General features: G+C 47.1%; 1 protein-coding gene across 1 annotated transcript in view; it reads right to left on the bottom strand.

The window, feature by feature from the left end:
• Window positions 1-26546, bottom strand: part of LOC115472527 (collagen alpha-2(VIII) chain-like) — a 134976-nt gene that overhangs the window by 61194 nt on the left and 47236 nt on the right. The window contains exons 8-9 of the mRNA XM_030206820.1: window positions 15543-15596; window positions 3617-3670 (exon numbers count right to left, since the gene is read on the bottom strand). Coding sequence (XP_030062680.1) covers window positions 3617-3670; window positions 15543-15596 — 108 coding nt within the window. The remainder of the gene's footprint in view (window positions 1-3616; window positions 3671-15542; window positions 15597-26546) is intronic.

The following is a 26546-nucleotide window of genomic DNA, read 5'->3' as shown; positions in this document are numbered from 1 at the left end:
TGTCCACCCATATCATGGCATGGTCTGAAACTTCCTCAGGGCCTATACCTGTGGCTAACACCCAGGGGCTCTACATAAGTGTATGAAATCTCTCTCTCCCGGATGTAGGAATCGCCAAGTGTCAATTAAGTTCAGCGTACGCATGAAAGTGGGGAGCGCCTGAACCCTGAGTCTGCCCTGGGGAGCTGCTCTAGGGACTGAACAATCCTGTATTGGATCTGAGACTAGATTAAAATCTCCCAGAACCATCAACTTGTGTGAATGATATGAGGAGCAGAGTCGAACTATTGTTTGGTAAAATGCAGGTTCGTGTTAGGCCCATATAGAGCTAAGACCAGGTAATCTCTATTGTGCAACCAGAGATGTATCAAAACGTATCTACCTAAGGGGTTTTTCGCTACCAATTCTGCCCTCACCGCTATCCCTTTTCTAATCAATATTGCCACTACCCTTTTTCGCCCTTTCCGGCAGTGTTTGATCTGGCAAAGTTTCTGGTAACCCAACAATCCGATTTTCCAGATCATCGAGGTGTTGCGACTGCTCTTTTAGCAATTTCTGCAGCTGTTCTATTTTGTTGGTTGTTTCCTTTCCAGTGTCCTCTGCCGCCAACACTCTCTGCTCTAGCTTTCCCGTCCTATGTGTAGTATCTTCCAGCAAACCTTCCAGGCTGGTAATCTGCCCCGATAGCATCTGTAACTGAGGTTCCATCGCTGTTTTTACCGCTTCGGTGAGTTGCTGCAAATGTGACGGGGTAAAAAGCAGGGGGGCCTAAATCGGGCTCGCCGCCATCTTGGAATCGGCGACTCCTCGTGATTTTTCTTGCTCTTTTATCCCTGTTTTCCTGGGCATCGCCGCCGATGTTCACACCACAAACTCGTCCATACACAACAGTACCACTGTCGTCCCACTTGAGCTATTTTCAAGGCTCTGCTGTGGTCGGCTGAGGCCAGGCGGGCGAGGAGGCCCTGGAGAAGAGCTTCCACATGTCCTCTCTTTTCAAGTCATCACGTGATCTCCGGCGCAAAATATAAATATAAAGATAGCAGATGTAAATTTGAAAAAACTGACAAATACCAAATCACCACTTTACAAATTAACAAATAGAAATAAAACAAAAAATGGAAAATAAGATAATACCATTTTATAGGACTAATACATTTTTCAATTAGCTTTCAGAGGCCAAAACCTCCTTCCTCAGGTCAGTACAGTATACTGCTGCTATGGTATCCTGTCCTGACCACAGGATGGGTGTTTTGGTCTCTGAAGTTAGTTAAAAAATTAGTTCAACAAAAAGATCACCTTATTTTTATTTTCTATTACCACAGCTACATTACTACTTTATCCTAAAGCAAAAAAATATATATATATTTTTTTTTCTACCTTTGTTGTCTCTGGTTTCTGCTTTCCTCATCTTCTCCTCACGCTCTCCCTTACATCCAGCGTCTGCCTTCTCTCTTTCTCTCTTCCTTCCATCGTTTCTGCCCTCTCTCTCTCTGCTTCCATCCAGCGTCTGCCTGCTTTCTCTGCCCCTTCCATCCACTGTCTGCTGTCTCTCTCTTCCATCCAGCATCTGCCCTCTCCCTCTTTCCATATGGTGTCTGCCTGCTTTCTCTGCTCCTTCCATCCACTACCTGCCCCTTCTTTCCTTTCCATCCAGCCTGTGCCCCCCTCTCCTTTTTACATGATGCATTCCAGCATCTTCCCCTCTCTCCATCTATATCTCTCCTCTGTTCCCCATCCCATCCATATCCATCTTCTGCTTTCCAGTATCTCCTATTTGGCTTCTTTCTCTCTTCATGTCCACCATCATTCCCTCTGGCTCCCTATCTCTCCTGTCCATAACCTCCTCTCTGTGTCCCTGTCCCTATTCCACCCCTGTTCAGAATCTGCCCTCTGTATCTTCATCCCTCCCCCCTTCCCATGTTGCTGGCCCTGGGGTGGAAGTGCAGGAAAAAGGAAGAAAAAAGGGGGAGCATCTTCTCTCCCTTGCCCCCTAGAAGTGCATTTTGTTATTCCCTTTCTCCAGATCCAGCTTTTTCCCAGTCTCCCCTCCCTCATGTGTCCCACCTTTCTCTCACCCCTCCCCCGGTGGTTCCAGCTTCCCCCCTTCCCTTCATCCTTGCTCTCGTTTCCTCCTTCCCCTTCTGCTTCTGGCATCACTCTCCCTCCTCTCTCCACCCTTTTCCCCTTCCCCTGTGGTCTGGCATCGAATTGCTCTCCCTCCTCTCTCCACCCCCCCTTTCCCCTTCCGTTCCCCCATGGTCTGGCATCACTTTCCTTCATCTCTGCACCCCATTTTCCCCTTCCTTTTCCCCTGAGGTCTGGCATCTCTCTCCCTTCTCTCCACTCCTTTCCCGTTCGGTTTGGCATCACATTGTCCTCTCTCCACCCTTCTTTCCCTTTCCCTGTGGTCTGGCACTGTTTTCCCTCCTCTCTCCATCCCTGCCCTGCTTTGAAGATTTCCAGGCCCACCTTCGGCCTGCCTTGGAAACAAGGCTTCTGGGGATGTCCGAAAGAAGCAATTACATAGCTAACACTGAAGGAGGCCTGGAAGTTTAAAAGCCTGCAGCAGGCGGGGGGGGGGGGGGGGGTGGTGAAGAAAGGAGGGAGAGTGATACCACACCAGTTGGGGGGACGGGGACAACCATGGCAGCACTGCACCACTCAGGGAGGGGGGGGGGGGGAACATCCATGGCAGCACCACACCAGTTGGGGGGGAGGGGAGATACCCATGGTAGCACTCCCTTATGATCTGTACCTAGGGCAGGCCACCCTCACTGCCCCACCCTCGGTATGCCATTGCAAGGAGGTAAACTTAAAAGCACCATTAGGAAATACTTTTTCGAGGAAATGGTGGTGGATGCCTGGAACGCCCTCCTGGTGGAGGTGGTTGGGACAAAAACAGTACAAGCAGGGGAAAGTAGAGGCTAGCCAAAAGACAATCCAATACAGGAAATGTTGCTTGAATACACTTTATTTGCAGCAATCAGTAGAGGGACTGTGAATAAAGTGCATTTAAGCAACATTTCCTGTGTTGGATCGTCCTTTCGCCAGCCTCTACTTTCCCCTGCTACTCATGTTGCTTTTTGTAGAGACTGTTCCTGCTTGCTGTGCCTGCATTTGGGTCAAAAACAGTGACAGAATTCAAAAAGGCGTAGGATAAACACAGAGTATCCCTATCTAGCAAGAGCATGGCATCAAAAGAAAACAAATGATACAGAGGGGTGTAACCTGCACAGAGTGGCAGGTACAATCCTAAACAAAGGCACAGTGGATGTAACCTGCAAGTTCTGCACAGAGCTGTAAGTAGGACTCTAGCTCCCATGCTGGGCAAACTAGATGGATCATGTTAGTCTTTATCTGCTGTCTGCTACTATATGTGTTACTATGCAACTATAAAACAGCTGCAGAAACAGCATGATTAAAATCCAAAAAAAAATTTTTCTCTTCTGTACATACAAACTATGCCTATTCTGTATTCTTTGCAGGCTATCAAACCTTTTATAAGAAGGGGATGGAAATCCCCAGGGATCTGATCACCCAGGCACCTAAAATTTGAATTCTTGCATTTTCAGCACTTAATGGGTCACAGAGAGGAGAAGCAGGTATCACTCACCTTTTCTCCTTTCTCGCCTTTCTCACCAAGTAGCCCAGGCGCTCCCAGGAATCCCTGAAGCAGAAACACAACACACGATTCAAAGCAGTCCAAGTAGAGCACCTGGAGGTAGTCTGAATATACTCTCAGCTCATGGACTTCAAGCTTCATTACTCATTTCATTCCATTTGGACCCAGGATTTTCCTCTCTATATATTTGGACTGTTCAGCATCACAGATACTTCCATACTTGTGGATATTGCACCTACTTTCATCAGTATTGCAAAACACATGTAAGAGTTTTATGATTAAGTCCCAGTGCACTGCTTCCCCAACTCCTTTGCAAAGATAGGGGAGGGCAATTTTCAGCAACCAAGTGTACCCAAATCTGTGGAAGTGGGCACTTGCCCTTGAAAACTTCTGTCTCAATAAATTTATTTATTTATTATATTTGTATCCCGCACTTTCCCACTAAAAGCAGGCTCAGTGCGGCTTACATAGTAATAGGTAACACAGAATTTTGTTATGTAAAGTAGGAAATTAAGTATAACATAATAGAAGGATGGATGGGTAGTAAATGGATGGGTAGGTAGGTAGGTAGGTAGAGACAGGTGATAGAGAGAGGAGGGTAAGATGGGAGATAGATTCTGGGTCAATGTCGTTTTCTCTTCAGTATATGTAAGGTAGATGGGTTCATGAGATTAATCTGGGTCTTTTGGGTAGGCTTGTTTGAATAGATGGGTTTTAGTGCTTTTCTGAATGGTAGGTGGTCATGGATTGCTCGGATAGGTCTAGGGAGAGAGTTCCATAGAGACGGCTGCCCAGGAAGGAGAAATTGGATCCATAATAAGGTTTTGTACTTGAGACCTTTACAGCTGGGGTAGTGCAGGTTGAGGTACTTTCGTGAGGATACAGACATGTTTCTTGCTGGAAGGGCGACCAGATTTATCATACAGTTCGGAGATTCTCCGTGTATTATCTTGTGGATTAAAGTCTGGGCTTTGAAATTGATACGTTCTTTGATTGGCGAGCCAGTGCAGTCTTGCACGGAGAGGAGTTGCACTCTCAAAACGTGATCTGCCAAAGATGAGTCTTGCTGCTGTATTTTCGGCAGTCTGAATTTTTTTTAGAAAATAGGCTTTGCAGCCTAAGAAAATACTGTTGCAGGAATCAGCATGGGTAAGTACCGTGGATTGCACTAAATTCTGGAATGTCTCACAGGTTTTGCAAGCCTATTTGTCAGTTTTCCCCAGGTTAATGCTTAGTTACCTTATATAGCAGACTAGCCCTACTCAGTGCATCCCAGGATGCACCGTACAGGGCAGGGTGCCGCCATTTTGGAGATGACAGCACAGAGGCAAGAATGAATGGACATCACTCCTGCCTCATTTAGAGGTATGAGGTCTGGGGGAACTAGGTGAGGGGTTGGGTGGGTCCCCATTAGACACTAGGCCATCATTTTAAAGTGAGATCAGGCTACACTATCCTCATTTGGGTTCCAGGGCTCTGTCCTCTCCTGGTTCTCCTCCTATCTCTCCCACCGTACCTTCAGAGTACATTCTCATGGATCTTCTTCCACACCCATCCCGCTCTCTGTTGGAGTTCCTCAGGGATCTGTCCTTGGACCCCTTCTTTTTTCAATCTACACCTCTTCCCTGGGCTCGCTGATCTCATCTCATGGTTTCCAATATCATCTTTATGCCGACGGCACCCAGCTTTATCTCTCCAAAGTGTCGGCCTGCTTATCCGACACTGCCGCCTGGATGTCCAACCGCCACCTGAAACTGAACATCGCCATGACCCAGCTCATTGTCTTTCCACCCAAACCCACATCTCCTCTCCTTCCACTCTCTATTTCAGTCGACAACACCCTCATCCTCCCCGTCTCATCTGCCCGCAACCTCAGAGTCATCTTCGACTCCTCCCTCTCCTTCTCTGCCCATATCCAGCAGACAGCCAAGTCCTGCCGCTTCTTTCTCTATAACATCAGCAAAATTCGCCCCTTCCTCTCCGAGCACACCACCCAAACTCTCATCCACGCTCTTATCACCTCTCGCCTTGACTACTGCAACCTACTCCTCACTGGCCTCCCACTTAACCATCTATCCCCCCTTCAATCCATTCAGAACTCTGCTGCCCGTCTTATCTTCTGCCTAGACCGATATGCTCATATCACCCCTCTCCTCAAGTCACTTCACTGGCTTCCGTTCAGGTACCGCATTTAGTTCAAGCTTCTCCTACTAACCTACAAATGCACTCAATCTGCAGCCCATCACTACCTCTCTACCCTCATCTCCCCTTACGCTCCTACCCGTAACCTCCGCTCACAGGACAAATCCCTTCTCTCAGTACCCTTCTCCACCACCGCCAACTCCAGGCTCCGCCCTTTCTGCCTCACCTCACCCTATGCTTGGAATAAACTCCCTGAGCCCACACGCCAAGCCCCCTCCCTGCCCATCTTCAAATCCTTGCTCAAAGCCCATCTCTTCAATGTCGCCTTCGGCACCTAACCATTGTACCTCTATCCAGGAAATCTAGACTGGCCCAATTTGATTGACTGCACTTTTGTCCTTTAGATTGTAAGCTCCTTGAGCAGGGACTGTCCTTCTTTGTTAAATTGTACAGCACTGCGTAACCCTGATAGCGCTCTAGAAATGTTAAATAGTAGTAGTAGTAGGGGTGCCACCAACGTTTCCTCTAAGCCGAGCGCATGAGCAATTACTCATACATTTTAGGAGTGTTGCTCACAAAAATGTTTTTTTTTTGTGCTAGACAAAGAAATGCATAGCTAATAGTGGTGCAAAATTATTGGTTTTAAAAACATGTTGCTCACACGAAAAAAAGATTGCACACACCAGGCCGCTTCTTAGAGGAAACACTAGGTGCCACTAGACACCAGGGCAATATTTTTAATCGGAAGAAGGATGGTCAGTTCTGCCTGGGTTCGTGATTTTGAGGGTGGTTGGTGCCAGTCATGTTGGGGAGGGGGGGGGAGGGGGCAACAGACCGCAGGGAAATTATTTTTTTTAATATCAGAGGGGGAGGTTTACAGTCAAGTTGGGGGGGGGGGTGTAGGAGGGACATTATTTGAGGGGCAGACGGGAGCGGGATGGCGCCAAGGCTCACCATGGGGGCTCTACAGCAACCATAGTCCTGGCGGTAGGTTTCTGGCATTGACCCCCCCCCCCCCCCCCCCCCCCCACAGTAGACATCAGCACACAGCCCTGCATTGCTACGGGGTAGCTAATAAGCTGTTTAGCATGCATTTTTAATATCTGTGCACTGATGTCTACTGTGGAAGTAAACCTCAGTGCAGAAACCTTTTAATATGCAGCGACCATCAACGAACAGGTAACTGCTCGTTAACTGCATGCTGCAGCCCATGGCAGTTTTCTGCATTGGCCCCACTGTGCTCCCTCCTGTATTGGGTTTCTTCTATCTGTATCCTTCCCTCCCTAGTTCTTACCTCCCTACCCTGAATCTCAAATCTCTATCACCCACAGGTGGAGGTAGAAGGGGTAGAATTGCTGTGTTGATGGGCTTTTTTCTTTGGATTATGATTCTCTGTGCCCCAGGCTGCCTCCAATTTCTTTCCTTGGCACCACCAACTGGCAGGAAGACTGAATTGCTCAGGTCAGTGCTCTTTTCTTGATTAGATGACACCACCATTTGTGAAGTGAATTTTTCTTTATCAACTATTAATTCTCAGTGACCAGAAATTTCACATCCTGCTAAGCTGTGTGACTATCTTAAATCACATGCACATGATCGAATTTGATATTAGCTTTAAAGTAAGTATACATAGGAAATCAAATACGTTAGCGTTTAACTTTAAAAAAGGAGACTATGATAAAATGAGAACGGTTAAAAAAAAAAAAAACTTAGAGGAGCGGCTGCAAGGGTCAAAAATTTACATCAGGCATGGATGCTGTTCAAAAACACCATCCTGAAAGCCCAGGCCAAAAATATTCCGTGTATTAAAAAAGGAGGATGGAAGACCAAACGACAGCCGGCATGGATAAAAAGAGAGGTGAAGGAAGCTATTAGAGCTAAAAGAAAATCCTTCAGAAAACGAAGAAAGAACTGACCGAAAATAATAAGAAACAGCTTAAGGAATGTCAAGTCAAATACAAAGCGCTGATAAGGAAGGCTAAGAGGGACTTCGAAAAAAAGATTGCGTTGGAGGCAAAAACACATAGTAAAAGTTTTTTTAGATAAATTAAAAGCAGAAAGCCGGCAAAAGAATCGGTTGGACCGCTAGATGACCTAGGAGTAAAAGGGGCGAATAGGGAAGACAAAGCCGTAGGGAAGAGATTAAATGAATTATTTGCTTCAGTCTTCACCGAGGAAGATTTGGGTGGGATACTGGTGCCAGAAATGGTATTCGAAGCTGACGAGTCGAAGAAATTAATTTTCTGTAAACCTGGAGGATGTAATGGGGCAGTTCAACAAACTGAAGAATAGCAAATCTCCTGGACCGGATGGTATTCATCCCAGAGTACTGATAGAACTGAAAAATGAGCTTGCAGAGCTATTGTTAGAAATGGTAAAATTATGTATCATACCTGATAATTTTCTTTCCATTAATCATAGCTGATCAATCCATAGACTGGTGGGTTGTGTCCATCTACCAGCAGGTGGAGATAGAGAGCAAACTTTTGCCTCCCTATATGTGGTCATGTGCTGCCGGAAACTCCTCAGTATGTCGATATCAAAGCTCCATCCGCAGGACTCAGCACTTAGAGAATTACACCCACAAAGGGACACTCTGCCCAGCTCACCACCGCCGAAACGGGGGAGGGGAATTAACCCAGCTCATCCCCACACAAGTGGGGGAGGGGAATCCGTCCAGCTCATCCCCGCGGAGCGGGGGAGGGACACCACACCCGCCGATGCGGGGGGATCTGGCTTATCCTGCAACCGCAACCGCGGGAGGAGCTGACTGACCCTAACACCGCCGAAGCGGGAAGGGTACAAAGCTGCCCTACAGCCGCACGAAGCGGGAGGGAGTGCCGGCAGAATTTAAGTCTCAATCCAGCCCCGTAAAACGGAGGGGAGAGGAATGCAGCAGCTCACTGTAACACAAATTCGTCTCAACTCTTGAAGAATCCATTGAAAAACTTGAACACGAAGTCCTCCTGAACAGGAACTGAAGACTAAACTTGAACCTGAAATGCAACCAGAATATAAACAATACAGATATCTGGGAGGGACTATGGATTGATCAGCTATGATTAATGGAAAGAAAATTATCAGGTATGATACATAATTTTACCTTCCATATCATCATGCTGATCAATCCATAGACTGGTGGGATGTACCGAAGCAGTACTCACCCAGGGCGGGACATTGAAATCCCTGACCTCAACACTGAAGCTCCAAACCAGGCCTCCGTCCGTGCCGCCACAGTCAAGCGGTAATGCTTGGAGAATGTATGGGCCGATGCCCAAGTTGTCGCCTTGCATATATCTCTTCCAAGGAGACGGAGCCGGCCTCTGCCATCGAGGCCGCCTGAGCTCTAGTGGAGTGAGCCTTCAGCTGGATAGGCGGCACCTTCCCCGCGGCCACATAAGCCGCTGCAATGGCTTCCTTGACCCATCTTGCCACTGTAGGCTTAGCAGCCTGCAGACCCTTACGAGGACCTGCAACAGGACAAACAGATGATCCGACTTCCGGAAATCATTGGTCACTTCCAAATATCTGATGATGACTCGTCTCACATCCAGATATTTAAGAGCAGAGTATTCCTCTGGGTAGTCCTCCCTACGAAAGGAAGGGAGACAGAGCTGCTGATTCACATGGAAGCGAGAAACAATCTTGGGCAGGAAGGAAGGCACTGTGCAAATAGTCACTCCTGCCTCAGTGAACTGCAGAAAAGGCTCTCGACATGAGAGTGCCTGGAGCTCGGAAACTCTTCTGGCTGAAGTGATAGCCACCAAAAAGACTGCTTTCAACGTCAGGTCTTTCAGAGATGCCCTCGACAAGGGTTCAAAAGGCGGCTTCTGTAATGCTCTTAGCACCAGATTGAGATTCCACGCAGGCACCACCGAGTGCAGAGGAGGGCGCAGGTGATTAACTCCCTTGAGAAAACGCACCACATCTGGCTGCGAAGCCAGGGAAGCACCCTTCAGCGGCCCCTAAAGCAAGCCAGGGCCCGCTACCTGGACTTTAAGGGAACTGAGCGACAGGCCTTTCTCCAGACCTTCTTGCAGGAATGCCAACACTGAAGAAATTGGAGCAGTGAATGGAGAACATGAGCCTGCTTCACACCACGCTGCAAAGGTACGCCAAACCCTGGCGTAGCAGTAGAAGTAGAGCGCTTCCTCGCTCTCAGCATAATGGCGATGACCTTGTCTGAGAAGCCCTTCTTCCTCAGACGCTGCCGCTCAATAGCCAGGCCGTAAGACCAAAGGGGGAGGGATCCTCCATCACCACGGGACCCTGATGTAACAGACCCTGCTCCACTGGCAGCCGCAGAGGTCGTCGACTGAGAGCCTGATCAAGTCCGCATACCAGGGACGTCTGGGCCAATCCGGACCCACCAGGATTACCCGGCCCGGATGCTTTGCCACCCGGTCTAGCACCCTGCCCAACATGGGCCAGGGCGGGAACACATAGAGGAGCTCTTGTGTCGGCCACTGTTGGAGAAGAGCATCTACTCCCAGGGATCGAGGGTCCCGTCCTCTGCTGAAAAAGCGCGGCACTTGGCAATTGGCCGATGACGCCATCAGATCTAGGCTCGGCTGGCCCCAGCGCTTCGTGATGCCCAAGAACGCCTGAGCAGATAGCTGCCACTCTCCGGGCTCCAAGGTATGGCGACTGAGAAAGTCCGTCTTGACATTCATGACTCCGGCAATGTGGGCTGCTGACAGCTGTTCCAGGTTCGCTTCCGCCCACTGGCATAGATTCATGGCCTCCTTGGCTAGAGGGGCGCTCTTGGTACCTCCCTGGCGGTTGACATAGGTCACAGCCGTGGCATTGTCCGACAGGACCCGTACTGGCTTCAACGCCAGTACCGGGATGAACTCCAAAAGCACCAACCGAATGGCTCTGACTTCCAGGAGGTTGATAGACCACTTTGCCTCTGCAGGAGACCAGAGCCCCTGCGCTGTCCTTCCCAAGCAGTGGGCTCCCCAGCCCGACAAAGAGGCGTCCGTCGTGACGACAATCCACTCCGGGGTCACCAGAGGCATACCTGCAGACAACTTGTCTGTCTGCGTCCACCAGCTCAGCGCCTTGCGCACTGGCTGGTTCCAAGGGGAAGGCGCACAGCATAATCCTCCGACATCGGAGGTCCAGCGCTGCAGCAGAGAGTGTTGTAGTGGTCTCATATGAGCCCTGGCCCAGGGCACTACTTCCATCGTGGCCGTCATAGAGCCCAACAGCTGCACATAGTCCCAGCCCGAAGAGGAGAGGCTACTAGGAACTGGTCCACCTGAGCCTGAAGCTTGACAATCCGATTGTCTGGCAGGAACACTCTGCCCACTTGGGTGTCAAATCGAACTCCCAGATACTCCAGGGACTGAGTTGGGCGCAGCTGGCTTTTCTCCCAGTTGATGATCCACCCCAGGGAGCTCAAAAGAGCAACCACCCGGTTCACAGCTTTGCCGCACTCTGCATAAGAGGGGGCTCGGATCAACCAGTCGTCCAGATAAGGATGGACTTGTACTCCTTCCTTCCTCAGGAAGGCCGCGATGACCACCATTACTTTGGAGAAGGTCCGCGGAGGCAGTAGCCAAACCCGAACGGGAGGGCTCTGAACTGGAAGTGTCGGCACAGTACTGCAAAACGCAGAAAGCGTTGATGAGGAGGCCAGATGGGAATATGCAAGTACGCTTCCTTGATGTCCAAGGATGCCAGGTACTCCCCTGCCTTCACTGCCGCTATAACAGAGCGGAGAGTCTCCATGCGAAAGTGCCGAACTTTCAAGGCCCGATTGACCCTTTGAGGTCGAGGATAGGCCGTACAGAACCTCCTTTCTTTGGTACCACAAAGTAAATGGAGTAACGTCCCTTGCCAAGCTGATTTTCTGGCACCGGAACGACCGCACCCAGGCGGATCAGATTGTCCAAGGTCTGCTGCACTGCCACAGCTTTGACCGGAGACTTGCAGGGAGAGAGTACAAACCCGTCTCTTAAGGGTCGGCAGAACTCTAGCTTGTAGCCGTCTCTGATGACTTCCAGCACCCAAGCGTCTGAAGTTATTGTGGTCCACTCGCCCAGAAACGAGGACAGCCGTCCTCCAATCTGCACTGGGGGGTGGACCAAGGCCCGTCATTGGGTACGAGACCCTGGGGGAGGACCGGAGGGAGCACCTCCGGGATGGCGGTCCTCTGCGAAAGGAATGCTGCTTGGGGGAGAAGTTCCTCTTGAAGGAAGAGGAGGCAGAAGAGCCCGACCTGCCCGGGCGGTACCGACGGGCTTCCTGAAACCGTCCTCTGGAGGTACCGGGGCGAGTATTAGCCTGAGCCCTGACCTCTGGTAACTTCTTGCCCTTAGACGTGCCGAGATCGGTCACGATTTTGTCCAGCTCGACCCCAAAGAGCAGCTTGCCTTTAAAAGGCAATTTAGCCAGGCGGGATTTAGAGGCGTGGTCAGCAGACCAATGCTTCAGCCAAAGCCACCGCCGCGCAGAGATTGTCTGAGCCATGCCTTTAGCTGAGGCCCTCAAGACATCATACAGCAGTCTGCCAAATAGGCCAAGCCCGATTCCAGGGCCGGCCATCAGCCCTCAAGGAATGATCCGAGGGGGGAAGCCCGCTGCACCATAGTCAGGCACGCCCTGGCCACATAGGAGCCGCAAACTGAGGCCTGCAAACTTAAAGCAGCCGCCTCAAAGGACGACCTTAAGGCCGCCTCCAATCTTCTGTCTTGGGCGTCCTTTAGGGCCGTGCCACCTTCCACCGGCAACGCCGTTTTCTTAGTCACCGCAGTGATTAAAGAATCCACGGTAGGCCACAGATAGGCCTCACGTTCACTTTCAGGCAAAGGATAGAGGCGGGACATAGCCCTAGCCACTTTAAGGCTCGCTTCCGGGACATCCCACTGAGCCGAAATTAAGGTGTGCATAGCATCATGCACGTGGAAGGTTCTAGGCGGGCGCTTCGTCCCCAGCATAATGGCAGAACCAACAGGGGCTGAGGGGAGAGACGTCCTCCGGAGAGGAAATCTTCAAAATGCCCATGGCCTGCACTAACAGGTTGGGCAAATCCTCTGAGCTAAAGAGCCGCGCTGCAGAGGGGTCATCCGCTCCATCCGAGCGGGGATCCGTCTCCTCCAAGGAATCCGCAAAGGACCGTTGGGAGAACTCAGAAACGCTGTCCTCATCTACATCGGAGGAGACAAAGTCCTCCAAGGCCTGGGAATCAACCCGAGGGCGTTTACCTCCGGGGGCCTCAACCTCTTTACCAGACGAGGGAGCAGGGGCAGCGTTTTGCATAAGGAAGGCCTGATGCAGCAGCAAAACAAACTCGGGGGAGAAACCCCCCCAGACTGTGCACTTCCGCAGCCTGGGCTACAGCCCTAGACGCACTCTCAACCGGGGGAGAGACATGCTGCGCATCCAAAATGGCGTCCGGCGCGACACTCCGCGAAGGAGCCGCGCGGGAAGAACGGCGCTTAAGTTTAGCCGCTTTTGTGCCGTCGCCCAAATTAAGGGCGTTCATGGCATTAACGTCTCGCACCTCAAGGGCGGCCCAAGAAGAAGCCGTCCGAGCCGCGTGGCCGGCCAAGATGGCGGAGGCGAGCAGCGGGGGATGAGCGTTTATGGCGGGGAAAAAACCGCCACACCGGAGGAAGGACCGGGACACTCATCGGTCACGAAACTGTCACCCAACAAGGGCGAATCAGACTTTAAGACCCCCGCATCCCCTCTAGAAGCGCACAAGCGATCCGGGGAGCGACTCTTTGCGCCCTCGCCCTCCGACGCCATAGGCCACGTGGAGATCAATCGGGGAACCCCCTGCCCGCTATAAAAAGGTAAAATTACCTGCTTTCCCGCTCCGAGCTGTAACGACCTGGTGTCCCAGTGAGTAGCTGCAATAAACGTTTAAATAAACGTCGAAATAAACGCCTTAAGGACGTTCAAAATTTTTTTTTTTTTTTTTTAACGGAGCCAGCGGGAGGGGGGAGAAAAGGAGGGACCTGGCGCCACCACGTTTGCACTTGCTCAAGAAGAGCCCTCAACCCCAGGCACTCAACAAAACCTAAAAATTAGGCTTGGAGGCCTAGCCAGAGCTGCTGCTGTGTGTGACCACCACCTGCTGAGATAGAGAACATACTGAGGAGTTTCCGGCAGCACATGACCACATATAGGGAGGCAAAAGTTTGCTCTCTATCTCCACCTGCTGGTAGATGGACACAACCCACCAGTCTATGGATTGATCAGCATGATGATATGGAAATGTAATTTATCCTTAAAATCGAGCATGGTACCAGAAGATTGGAGGTGGCCAATGTAACATCGATTTTTTAAAAAGGTTCCAGAGGAGATCTGGGAAATTATAGACCAGTGAGCCTGACGTCGGTGCCGGGCAAAATGGTAGAGACTATTATAAAAAACAAAATTACAGAGCATATTCAAAAGCATGATTAATGAGACAAAGTCAACATGGATTTAGTGAAGGGAAATCTTGCCTCACCAATCTACTACATTTCTTTGAAGGGGTGAACAAACATGTGGATAAAGGTGAGCCGGTTGATATTGTGTATCTGGATTTTCAGAAGGCGTTTGACAAAGTACCTCATGAAAGACTCCAGAGGAAATTGGAGAGTCATGGGATAGGAGGTAGTGTTCTATTGTGGATTAAAAACTGGTTAAAGATAGAAAACAGAGAGTAGGGTTAAATGGCCAGTATTCTCAATGGAGAAGGGTAGTTAGTGGGGTTCCCCAGGGGTCTGTGCTGGGACCGCTGCTTTTTAACATATTTATAAATGACCTAGAGATGGGAGTAACTATTGAGGTAATTAAATTTGCTGACAACACAAAGTTATTCAAAGTCATTAAATCGCGGGAGGATTGTGAAAAATTACAAGAAGTCCTTACGAGACTGGGAGACCGGGCGTCTAAATGGCAGATGATGTTTAATGTGAGCAAGTGCAAAATGTGATGCATGTGGGAAAGAGGAACCCGAATTATAGCTATGTCATGCAAGGTTCCACGTTAGGAGTCACAGACCAAGAAAGGGATCTAGTTGTCGTCGTTGATGATACGTTGAAACCTTCTGCTCAGTGTGCTGCTGCGGCTAAGAAAGCAAATAGAATGTTAGGTATTATTAGGAAAGGAATGGAAAACAAACATGAGGATGTTATAATGCCTTTGTATCGCTCCATGGTGCGACCGCACCTCGAATATTGTGTTCAATTCTGGTTGTCGCATCTCAAAAAAGATATAGTGGAATTAGAAAAGGTACAGAGAAGAGCGATGAAAATGAAAAGGGGATGGAACGACTTCCCTAGGAGGAAAGGCTAAAACGGCAAGGGCTCTTCAGCTTGGAGAAAAGGTGGCTGAGAGGAGATATGATAGAGGTCTATAACATAATGAGTGGATTTCAACGGGTAGATGTGAAGCGTCTGTTTACGCTTCCAAAAATACTAGGTCTAGGGGCATGCAATGAAACTACAATGTAGTAAATTTAAAAGAAATTGGAGAAAATGTTTTCTTCACTCAACATGTAATTAAACTCTGGAATTTGTTGCAGTTAGCTTAGCGGAGTTTAAAAAAGGTTTGGACGGCTTCCTAAAGAAAAAAGTCCATAGACCATTATTAAATGGTCTTGGGGAAATCCACTATTTCTGGGATAAGCAGTATAGAATGTTCTGTACTTTTTTGGGATCCTGCCAGGTATTTGTGACCTGGATTGGCCACTGTTGGAAACAGGATGCTGGGCTTGATGGATCTTTGGACTTTTCCAGTATGGCAATACTTATATACTTACGTAAGGTCTCACCTCATCTCCTTTCTCACCAGTTGATCCTTGGTCACCCTGAAATCCCTGTTGCCCCTGTGAAAAAGACTATAAACTGTTAAAAAAAATCTACACAAAAGAAAATAAAATATATGAGAAATTAAATTTGCAGTGCAGTCCTGTTTGTGAAACATTTTCACTAAGACAAGGGATTTGTTACATGTGGGAGAAAAAGGTTTTCCTTCAACACATGTCCAAAACAGGAAAACATATTAATTGTTACAATGAAAAACATACAATAGTGTAGATATTAGCTAATTTCTGCTGCTCTAGGTTGTTTTTTTTTAATGATTTCTTGAAAGTCAAAGTTCTTTGTGTACTTCAAAGTAAAGAAAGAACAAAGGATAAACCTTTTAAAATCCTTATGCTTGTGTACAAAATTTGCTCCTCTGAAACATCTTTATTTCTTTTCCGATATCTTATGCCCTATATCCTCCTGCGATCCCTTTGATTTTCGCAGTCACTAGTGGTGCAGTCATTTCATCAAATTTGTTTCAAGTATACATGTTCCAAAGTGACAGAACAACAACTGAGAAAATGGAGAAAAACAACCTTCCATTAGGCCTCTGTAAGGAAGCATCCATTTCACTATTTAAAACCGATTTTTCTTTTTTTGTGTGTTACATTTGTACCCCGCGCTTTCCCACTCATAGCAGGCTCAATGCGGCTTACATGGGGCAATGGAATGTTAAGTGACTTGCCCAGAGTCACAAGGAGCTGCCTGTGCCTGAAGTGGGAATCGAACTCAGGGCTAGATGCACTAAACCTTAACGACCCTCTAACAACTCTTTAACAAAGGAAATTCCTAACCGTTGCATGCATTAAAGGCCTTTTTCCTACGAAGCAAGCAGCTAATGAAAACGGAATGCAAACGAGAAACTACCACTGAAATGTGGACAATTCGGAATGCACTAACCATACCGACGATTGCAACGAATCATTTACCGTCAGAAATTTTACGTGAGCTCAGACCTGTCGTTAAGGCCTTAGCTGTCATCTCCCCGCTGCCCGCTGCACCATAAAAATCCAAGCCGGCATGTTTAAAAAGAAAAGTGAGATACAAACACAAACACATGGCTCTCCGCTTCCCCCTGCATCACTACAAAACTAAACATACCTCAAAAAAGGATCGGGAGGGGGCAAAGGCGCTCGTCAGAGGCGTCCTGTATGGATGGCTTTCCCTGCCCCCCCCCCCCCCCAGATCATACAGACACTACTCCCCGCTTCTCCCTGCAGCTTAAAAATCCTGTCTCTCTCTCCTTCTCCCACAGCTTTGAAAATTAACACTCTTTGCTATCCCCTGAAGCCAATTTCCCAGTACTGTAAACAAGCTGCCCCTTCCCCCTCCCTCCCTTCTTGTTCCATCACAGTGAAAGAGTTCTTTTTAGAGTCATCTTCAACTGCACTCTCCTGCTAGATCAGAGAGCTTAAAGGCTTGTAGGTCCGGGACCTGCAAGCCTTTATACTCTCTGATCTAGCAGGAGAGCTAGATCCGATCCCCCCCTTGCACGCCCCAGTCTGACGTAAGCAACCTACGTAGGTTTAATACGTTTGTGGCATGCTCAGAGCAGCCAGCATAACGCTTGGCTACTCTGCGCATGCTTAAGGGCAAATTAACAACGGGGATTACGAACGTATGATACATTGTACTTTCAATACCGCACCGAACATTTCTGAGCTGTTTTTTTTGTGCATTCTTCATTGTTCAAATTCGTTAAGCACTTTTACGATTTAGATTTTTAACGTTTGGTTGATGCATCTAGCCCTCAGTTCCTCAGGACCAAAGTCCACCACCCTAACCACTAAGCCACTCCTCCACTTCTTTTTTTTAAATGTTATCCAGATTGACTGCCCATTAACTTCAACACTTAACACTGGCAGGAGCAGTGAGAGACGCTCTCAGGTGCAGAATTGGATGCCTTCTTCTCTACTGGAATATTGTAGTTCTTTTCTATCTTTTATAAAATGTATTATAAGCTGCTTAGATGGTTATTTACCGATGGGCAGTATATCAAATATTAAATAAAGTTGAAACTTAAGTTAAAAAAATGATTTCCATTAAAGCAGGGTTATCTTTTTATAGAGGACTCCTTTACTTTTCTTAGGGCTCCAAATTTGTTTCAATTTTTTAAAATCACTTTTATATTTTTAGCAGTGCAGTGTTTAAACAACCAAAAACCACACTCACTTAAGAAATAAACTGAATACAAAAACTACTGCACCCAAAGGAAACAATCTTGGAAACAAACAAAAAGGAACATTCAGTGTTCTGTCAAGCTCATCAAAAGTAAAGTTAAACTACCCTTGATTTCATAACATGAAAGAGAAGAAGCAAGATCAGATTAAAAACAAAACAAAACCACAGTTCAAGTAGCAGACTACAGCTCTCTCTACTGTGGAGTAACGAGAAATTAGCATCACCTGGAAGAGTCAGGTACGTAGAGTAGGTGATGAGCTGGGGTAGATATCCTGAAACAGCTTTATGCTTAGAAAAAGACAGCTGGGATGGACACAAAGATATAGGCCAAAGATTCAAAAGTAGTTATCTAGATAGCAGCACCTGCTACTCAGATAATTGGCACTCACCAGGCCCAGTCAGTGATTTTCAGCAGCATTTTCTAGATAACGCTGCTGAAATTCATGCCTGACCACCTTGGCACTATCTGAGTAGTTTAGGTCAAGCTGTGAAGTTGATAGACACTTCTGTGCAATATGGGGTAGTTTTATCATGCTGCGAGAAAAAGGGCCCTGCACTAGTGGCGGTGGTCTTTTTTCCCCGCGCGTCAGGGCTCTTTTTACTGCAGTGGATAAAAAGCCCCCAGACACACATGACCAAGCGGTAAGAGAACTCATACTGCATGGCCATGTGGCGGGGAGCCCTTACCACCACCCACTGAGGTGTACACTAACTTGGCAGTAACCGAGCAATGTGTGGTGATGCCTGATTATCGCCAGGTTACCACTGCGTAAAACATTTCTGGGGGGGTTTTCTTTTCGCTCCGGAAATGGTGCGCACTCGGGACGAGACTACCGCTGGTGGCCACATTAGGCCGGCGGTAGTCCTGGAAGAGTAAGCGGTAAGCCCGAGTTGGGCTTACCGCTGCTCTGTAAAAGGGCCCCTATATGAGTTTATTAGCGATGGTTTTTTTTAGTGTGACAACCATAGAAGTAAGCGGGGGGGGGGAGGTGGGGGGGGGGGGGGGGGGGGGGGGGGGGGGGGGGGGAAGGAGGCGAGCGACTCCAAAATGCCCAAATGTTTGCGTGCTATTCATCATAACTGAAGTTTTAGCACCAGTGGCATCAGGTGTCATACATGATCTAACACTTGCAGTACTGCTCAAGTCGCTGCTATTTATATTTACATTTATCCTGCTAGGATGTCTCGTACAATAATATGATGGTATGTTGCCATTTTGTTGAATCAACAGTTATGAAATGAAATTTTGCACATGTTGGACACCTTAGTAAGAAACGTGGACATTTGGACATGCGAATCGTTTTGATATATAGTATATACACAATTGAAGAGCATGTGATGGTGTGGAATCTTTTGAGGTCTGAATGGTTTGCCAGGGTTTGTTCCCTGTTTTAGTTCTATAACCTTTGTTTATTGGCCATTTTATACTAATGCTGCTGCACCGGTTGCCTATAGAAGTTCGCACTGAATTTAAAATTCTATGTCTTGCTTTTTGTTCACTATATTTGATTTATTTTTTTGAAGGTCATATCCAAATTTGTTTCCAATTATTTAATGCATGCAAACAAGTTTGATTGTCCAATAGCTTCCTCCTGTTGAGGGAAGAAGAAGGTGCTGGACTCAGGATAGGGATTGAGGGGAAAAGGAGCAGTCCTGGTCTCAAGAGAGGGCTACAAAAAAAGTGACAGATAAAGAGAAAGTGGTGCTGGACTCACGGGGTGGGGGGGGGGGGGTGCTGAGGGATAAAGAGAAAGTTGCTGGATTCAGGAGAGGCTAAGGGAATGAGAGGAAAAGTTGCTGGACTCATGGGGGAGGGGGGGGGGCTGAGGGCAGAAGGAGAGGTTCTGGACTCCAGGGGAACTTAGGGAAGAAGATGGAAAGGTCCTGGACTCACTAGGGAGAAGGGAGATGTGCTGAACCCATGGGGGGGGGGGGGGGGGGGAGAAAGAGGCAGGGAAGGGGACAGGTGCTAGATCTGCAGGGGTGGGGGGATAGGAGAGATGCCAGACTACAGGTGAGGGGACCAGGGAGAGAGGAAGAAGATGGAAGGCCATAGGCGGATGGAGAGAGTGAGTAGGAGAAGGGAAGAGATGCTGGACTCACAGGAGATGCAGGTACACAACCTTGATGCGGTGCTCCTTCCTGGATTGTGTAGGGGCTAAACCATGCTTAGCAGGCTTTTATTTTTACTGTGCAGTTTGCCACTTACACAACCTGGAAAGGTGCATGGCATTGGGATATGTGTAGCCACTTCTCTCGGCACCAGGCTGAATTTCCTGAGTAGGCTCTCCTCTCCGAGCTGCTGCCCTGCTGAACACTGAAGCTTTGCTTTGAGGTGTGGGAAAGGGGGAGAGAGAGAGAGAGGGGACAGGGAGCTGCTGGACCATAAGGGGGGAAAAGAAAGAGAGAGAGAGGACATGGAATTGCTGCAGCATAGAGATGGAGGGAAAGGAAGAGAGGACAGAGAATTGCTGGACCATAAAGGTGGAGGGGCAGAGAGAGGACAGAAAGTTGCTTGACCATAGGTGTAGAGGGGATAGAGAGTTACTGGACCATAGGGGTGGAGGGAAAGGAAGAAGGGATAGGGAGTTGCTGGACCATAGGGAGGAAGGGGGGGAGGAGAAAGGGAATTGCTGGACCATAGGGGTGAAAGAGAAGGGGGAGAGGACAGGGAAATGCTTAACCATATTGTTGGAGGAGAGGGGAGGGACAGAGAGATGCTGGGCTACAAGGGTGTAAGAATGGAGAGGGAGGGGGAGATACTTGGCATGGTGGAACCATGTGGGAGAGACCATGGGGGATTTCAAGGAGAGGAGTGTGAGAGGAGGATAGTAAGTACCGAGGGAAGAATTGTACTAATGAGGAGTAGGTGAAAGAGAAGAGATTGAGGCCAGGGATGGAGTGACACAGGAGATGTAGGGGGGAGAGGAGACATGGAAAGTTGATAGGTACTGGCAAATGAAATATAGGTGGAGGACTGAAGAGCAAGAAGGTGAAATTTGAGGGGAGAGACAGAAAACAGAGAGAGAGAGAGGAAATATATCAGAGAGATATAGTGAGGGAACAGGAAACGATAAGAGTAACGTGGAGAAAGGACAAATGGACTGCACTTTCTGGAAATAGAGCAGAAGACATACAGGAAAACAGAAAAGAAGAAACTGGAAACAATATGCTTGGAAAAATAAAAAGCCCAGGCAACAAAGGTAGAAAAAAAGTGTTTTATCTGAATTTATTTGGTGGAATACATTAACTTTGGGAAGTGTGCATCATGGATGTCTTTGGGGGGTTTTTTCAGTACAAGAGGAAACGCATTTCTGTTTTTATTTTTCCGAGGTGTAGTATTCTGTTGGCAAATAGTTTCTGTGTAGAATTCTGTAGCAGTCCCACTTGTTCTGTTGTACCAGTGGTAGGTGTATTGGTATTCTAGCGCCCTGTGTATTGTTTGTTGTGCTGCCTGTTCTCACATAGGGTTCTTGTTGTTTAAATCATAGGAATCAGTGCTACTGTTCTATGGTAGATTTTCTACATGTATGTTGAGCTGGAGGTGAGTTACATTTAGCTACAACAGGTATTTTCTTGCCTCTGGAGGCTTACACTCTAAGTTTGTGCAGGAGGTAATGGAGCAGCAGTGGAATTTGAACCCTGGCTTCTCTGGTTCTCAGCTCACTTCTCTATTATTATCTACCTAAAGATGCAAAGAAAAGTACAAATGACCTAACCAACTATCGCCCAGTAGCATCTATCTCACTAATAACCAAACTCATGGAAGGCATAGTGACAAAACAGCTTACGGACTACTTAAATAATTACTCAATCCTACATGAGTCACAATCAGGATTCCGTTCGAACCACAGCACTGAAACTGTACTAGTGACTTTAATGAACTCATTTAAACAAACAATTGCAACTGGAAATAACATACTCCTCCTACAATTCGACATGTCCAGTGCCTTCGACATGGTTAACCATGGAATACTACTAAATATCCTTGAATACTTTGGAGTTGGAGGTAATGTTCTCAACTGGTTCAGAGGATTCCTAACCACAAGATCATACCAAGTAATCACGAACGGAGATATATCAGCCCCATGGACTCCGAAATGTGGAATTCTCCAAGGATCCCCCTCTCACCAACCCTCTTCAACCTAATGATGATACCTTTAGCCAAGCTACTGGCTAATCATAATCCCTACATATATGCAGACGATGTCACGATATATATCCCATTCAAACACGATCTGAAATAAATCACCAACGAGATCAATCAAAGCCTCCAAATCATGCACTCCTGGGCTGATACATTCCAGTTAAAACTCAATGCAGAAAAAACACAATGCCTCATACTCACTTCACAACATAATACAGTAACTTCTCCACCATTTCCACACCAAACTTTTCTCTTCCAGTCTCAAACAATCTGAAAATTCTGGGAGTCACCTTTGACCGAAACCTCACACTTGAAACCCATGTGAAGAATACAACGAAAAAAATGTTCCATTCCATGTGGAAACTCAAACGAGTAAAACTTTCTTCCCGAGATCCATTTTCCGTAACTTGGTACAATCATGGTGCTGAGTCACTTAGACTACTGCAATGCACTATACGCCGGTTGCAAAGAACAAATTATCAAGAAACTTCAAACAGCCCAGAATACCGCAGCCAGACTCATATTTGGCAAACCAAAATATGAAAGTGTGAGACCCCTACGAGAAAGACTGCACTGGCTCCCATTTAAAGAACGTATCGCGTTTAAGATCTGCACGATTGTCCACAAAATCATCCACGGAGATGCCCCGAGCTACATGCAAGACCTCGTGGACCTACCTCCTAGAAATGCTAACAAATCAGCCCGCAAATTCCTCAATCTACTTTTCCCCAACTGCAAAGGAGTAAAATATAAACTAACACATGCAACTAGCTTCTCCTACATGAGCACGCAGTTATGGAATGCACTACCAACTGCTCTGAAAACGATAAACGACATAACTAGCTTTCATAAATCTCTGAAAACCCATTTCTTCAACAAGGCCTAAAATGGGAACCCATAGCTTAATTATAACACCTCACCACCTCACCCTATTCTATTAACTATTTTTCTATAACTTTGTTTAGATCTTTTTCCTCATCCATGAATCTAACACCAATTGTATCTATCTCCTGGAATGGCGATGCCATAACAGGTTTTTGTAAGCCACATTGAGCCTGCAAATAGGTGGGAAAATGTGGGATACAAATGCAATAAATAATAATAATAATCTAATATAGCTAATACCTATTCCAAACATGTTTTGTAACTCTGCAGTAAACCTGGCGGCCATTTGGCAACTTATCAAAAATGTGATAGCCAAATCATCTTATGGTTGCCAGTAACCACAGGATTTCTGTTGCAGTGCTGCTGAACATCACTGTTCACATGGCCAACAGGAAGATGCTGGACTAGAGAGCTAGGACTGACTGGGAGCCAAGTTTTAAAAGTACCTGCATATATTTACAGAATACTGTAAATACTATTCTGTTTAATAATATTATTGTGGTACAGTATATGGATGTTATTGGCACATAATTCCATGGAGTGTATTCAGTGTAAATACATAATGTAATAGAGATACTAAGGGGAGAAGGGGGTCCCTTCACTGCTGTGTTCAAATTGCCCTCACTGTTCCTTTGCTGCTGACATAGGTGCTGCCTTCACCCTAAGGATTTTACCTAGCCCTGCCTCAACCCCATTCTAGGCCCACTTAACTCCACCTTAGCCTCCCCAAACAAGTGAATCACTGACCACACATATATGCCTATGAGGATTTTAACCCTTTCCTCTCTCCCAGTCCTTCAGCCTCGCACTGGCGCCTATTTTACAAAAGTCTGCTCCCCCTGATATCAAAACCTGGCTACGCCTCTGTTTGAAAGGTATTAATACGCAAACAAACCTTTTCTGGAAATGGGAAGGTGGTAGAACTAGAGGACATGAATTGAGGTTGAAGGGGGCAGACTCAGGAATAATGTCAGGAACTATTTTTTCACGGAGAAGGTGGTAGACACTTCAAATGCCCTCCCATGGGAGGTGGTGGAGATGAAAACGGTAATGGAATTCAAAAATGCATGGGATAAACACAAAGGAATCCTGTTTAGAAGGAATGGATTCATAGAAGATTAGCGGAGATTGGGTGGCATCATGTGACCAGCCTTCCCTGGTAAGGCAAGCGATGTTGGCTGTGGGTTCTCTGAGGGTTGGTTGTCGGTAATTGTGGCCCACACTCAGGAACTCCCTGCCCAAAACTGGAAGGAGGTACAAAATAACTAACCTCGTCTCCCGTCCTCAAAGGGCGGGAGAGGAATAGAAAACTAAGTTTAGGATAGATTCTGAATTTGAATGAGACCAGTTTGGATAATTGCAAAATATACATTTTATTGGTGTCCACAAATTATGATAACTTTTTAACACACGTCCCCGGGAGTCAGAAAAGCTCAGCGCCTTCCGTGCGGCCCGCATCCGCCTCCGAAAATGGCCCACACTGCCAGCCCCCACAGATCCAGAGCCCCCCCCCCCCCAAGTAAAAGGAGGGGAAAATGGTTTATTTTTTTTTCTTCTCTAGGTTACAATCACTAGTAGTTGGGAAGCAAAGCCAGTGCTGGGCAGACTTCTATAGTCTGTGCCCTGAAAATGGCAAGCAGAAATCAAGGACAGGTATACATATAAAGTATCACATACAATGAGTTTATCTTGTTGGGCAGACTGGATGGACCGTACAGGTCTTTATCTGCCGTCATCTACTATGTTAGAAACCAGGTAACTCACAGTTTGTAACGTTTCACAATTAAAACTCCAGCAAAGAAGGTCACAGCCCTCCTCTGGCAGCTCTGGGTACCTGAATTCTTAGGTTTACAACATTGCATGAGCATTGAGACACGTAAACAGTTTATATAAAATAAAGTTGTCAGTGCCAGTCTCCTTTAAGAGACTGGGCATGTGCAAACATTTTGTGAAGGGGAGGAGTAGGGTAAGCTGGCCCTTTCCAAACAACGAGGGAAATATATGTAAGGTTCAGGATCTTATTGAAAAATACCAAATGACACAGCTGCTGTGTTTTGGCACCGGAAATGGGCGTGCGTAGGTCATTACCACCCGGTACCGCATAAGTCTTTACTGCTAGGTCATGGATGGCAGTAAGGTCTCAGACCCAAATGGGCGCACGGCAATTTCATTTTGCTGCATGTCCATTTTTGACAAAAATTTTAAAAGGCCTTTTTTATAGGTGTGCTAAAAAATGGATCGGTGCATGCCCAAAACCCACGCCTACACTACAGCAAGCTATTTTTCAGTGCGCCTTTGTAAAAGGACCCCCTTAATCTGGAAAAGAAAAAGTCATTTTCTGCATCAGCTTTAAAACCGCCATCTGCTGGACAATTAGGAGAAATACACTTCATGAAATAATACAGTTCACATGCTTAGAAACCCACTGTTTCGTTACAGCTAGCAAAAGAGAAAATAGGGATCTGTACCCTTACAACACAGCTGCATAACATACTATAGTTAATAAAAATGTATATGTATATCTATATATACAGTGCAATCCGCTGAAGTGCAAGGGTCTGGGACCAAAGAAATACATGCAGTTAACCAGAGCATGCACTTAACCGTTGTGACCCAAAGAAGCTTGACATCTGATAAACATATGTACAGTACTGTTTATTATTATACGTACAGTATACAGTCTCAGTTAACTGACATTAGGCTGGCTTGAAGTAATCCGTTATAGTCCTCTGTACACTCTTGGGTCTGTGAGTTCCATAGACTACATCTGCCAGACGGTAAAAACTGTCATAGCACTGACATCCAGTGGCCTCCAGATAGGCCCGCACAGTGTTGAGACTCTCCAGCGCTCTTGCAAAAGTGACAGGAGGTTGTTGAATTTCATCAGCATGTGCCTCGCTGCTCATTTCTTCATCTGTTCCATCATCAGCCGTTGTTGCCTGCATGTAGGAGCGTATCTCAACATCAGTGCTGTCTTCAGCTGTTTGTAGATCGTAATCAACAGCTACGTAGCGATGGAACTCCTCTTCAGTAAAACCAGCTGGGATGTCAATAACCTCTTCATCTGACGCATTTACAACAGCTGCACCTGCTTCATCCCTCTCCACATCCTTAACAAAGCTTGCCCGCTTGTAGCAGTTCACAATGGTTGCTTGTGTAACATGATTCCAAGCTTCTTTCTGAATATGTAGGGAATCCAACAGTGATAGATTACGAGCCAGTTCAACAGCACGTTTATCCTTCCCAGTCTGGACATCCATAACGCTCATCAGATGACGTAGCACAAGAGCCCGATAATGTTGTTGTGAAATTGGCTATTATGCCCTGATCCAGAGGTTGGATCAGAGAAGTAGTGTTTGGTGGGAGGAAAGGACCACCTTGACGTTAGACAGTCTGACATCATCCCTGTGTGCAGCACAGTTATCACAAAGCAGCAAATCTGATGCTTTTTGTGCCCGCATTCTAGAGTCTAACTTCTTTAGCCACTGCTTCCAAATTTCCCCAGTCATCCATGAATTTGCATTAGCCTCGTATGACACAGGAAGTCGCTTAACTTTCTTGAATAAACGGGGCTGTTTGCTCTTTCCAATGCCGAGGGGTTCCAACTTCTCACTCCATCCATACTGCAGCAAAGGAGGATTGTCAGTTGGTCCTTCGATGTTTTACCTCCAGTAGTTTCAGCATGTTTGAATGCAAGGTGTTTCCATCAGGAATCGCCGCCAATAGAGACCATTTCATCAGCATTGAAAATGTCACG

This window comes from Microcaecilia unicolor, chromosome 6 (assembly GCF_901765095.1).
Source record: "Microcaecilia unicolor chromosome 6, aMicUni1.1, whole genome shotgun sequence".
NCBI lineage: Eukaryota > Metazoa > Chordata > Amphibia > Gymnophiona > Siphonopidae > Microcaecilia > Microcaecilia unicolor.
This window is presented reverse-complemented; position numbering and strand designations above follow the sequence as displayed.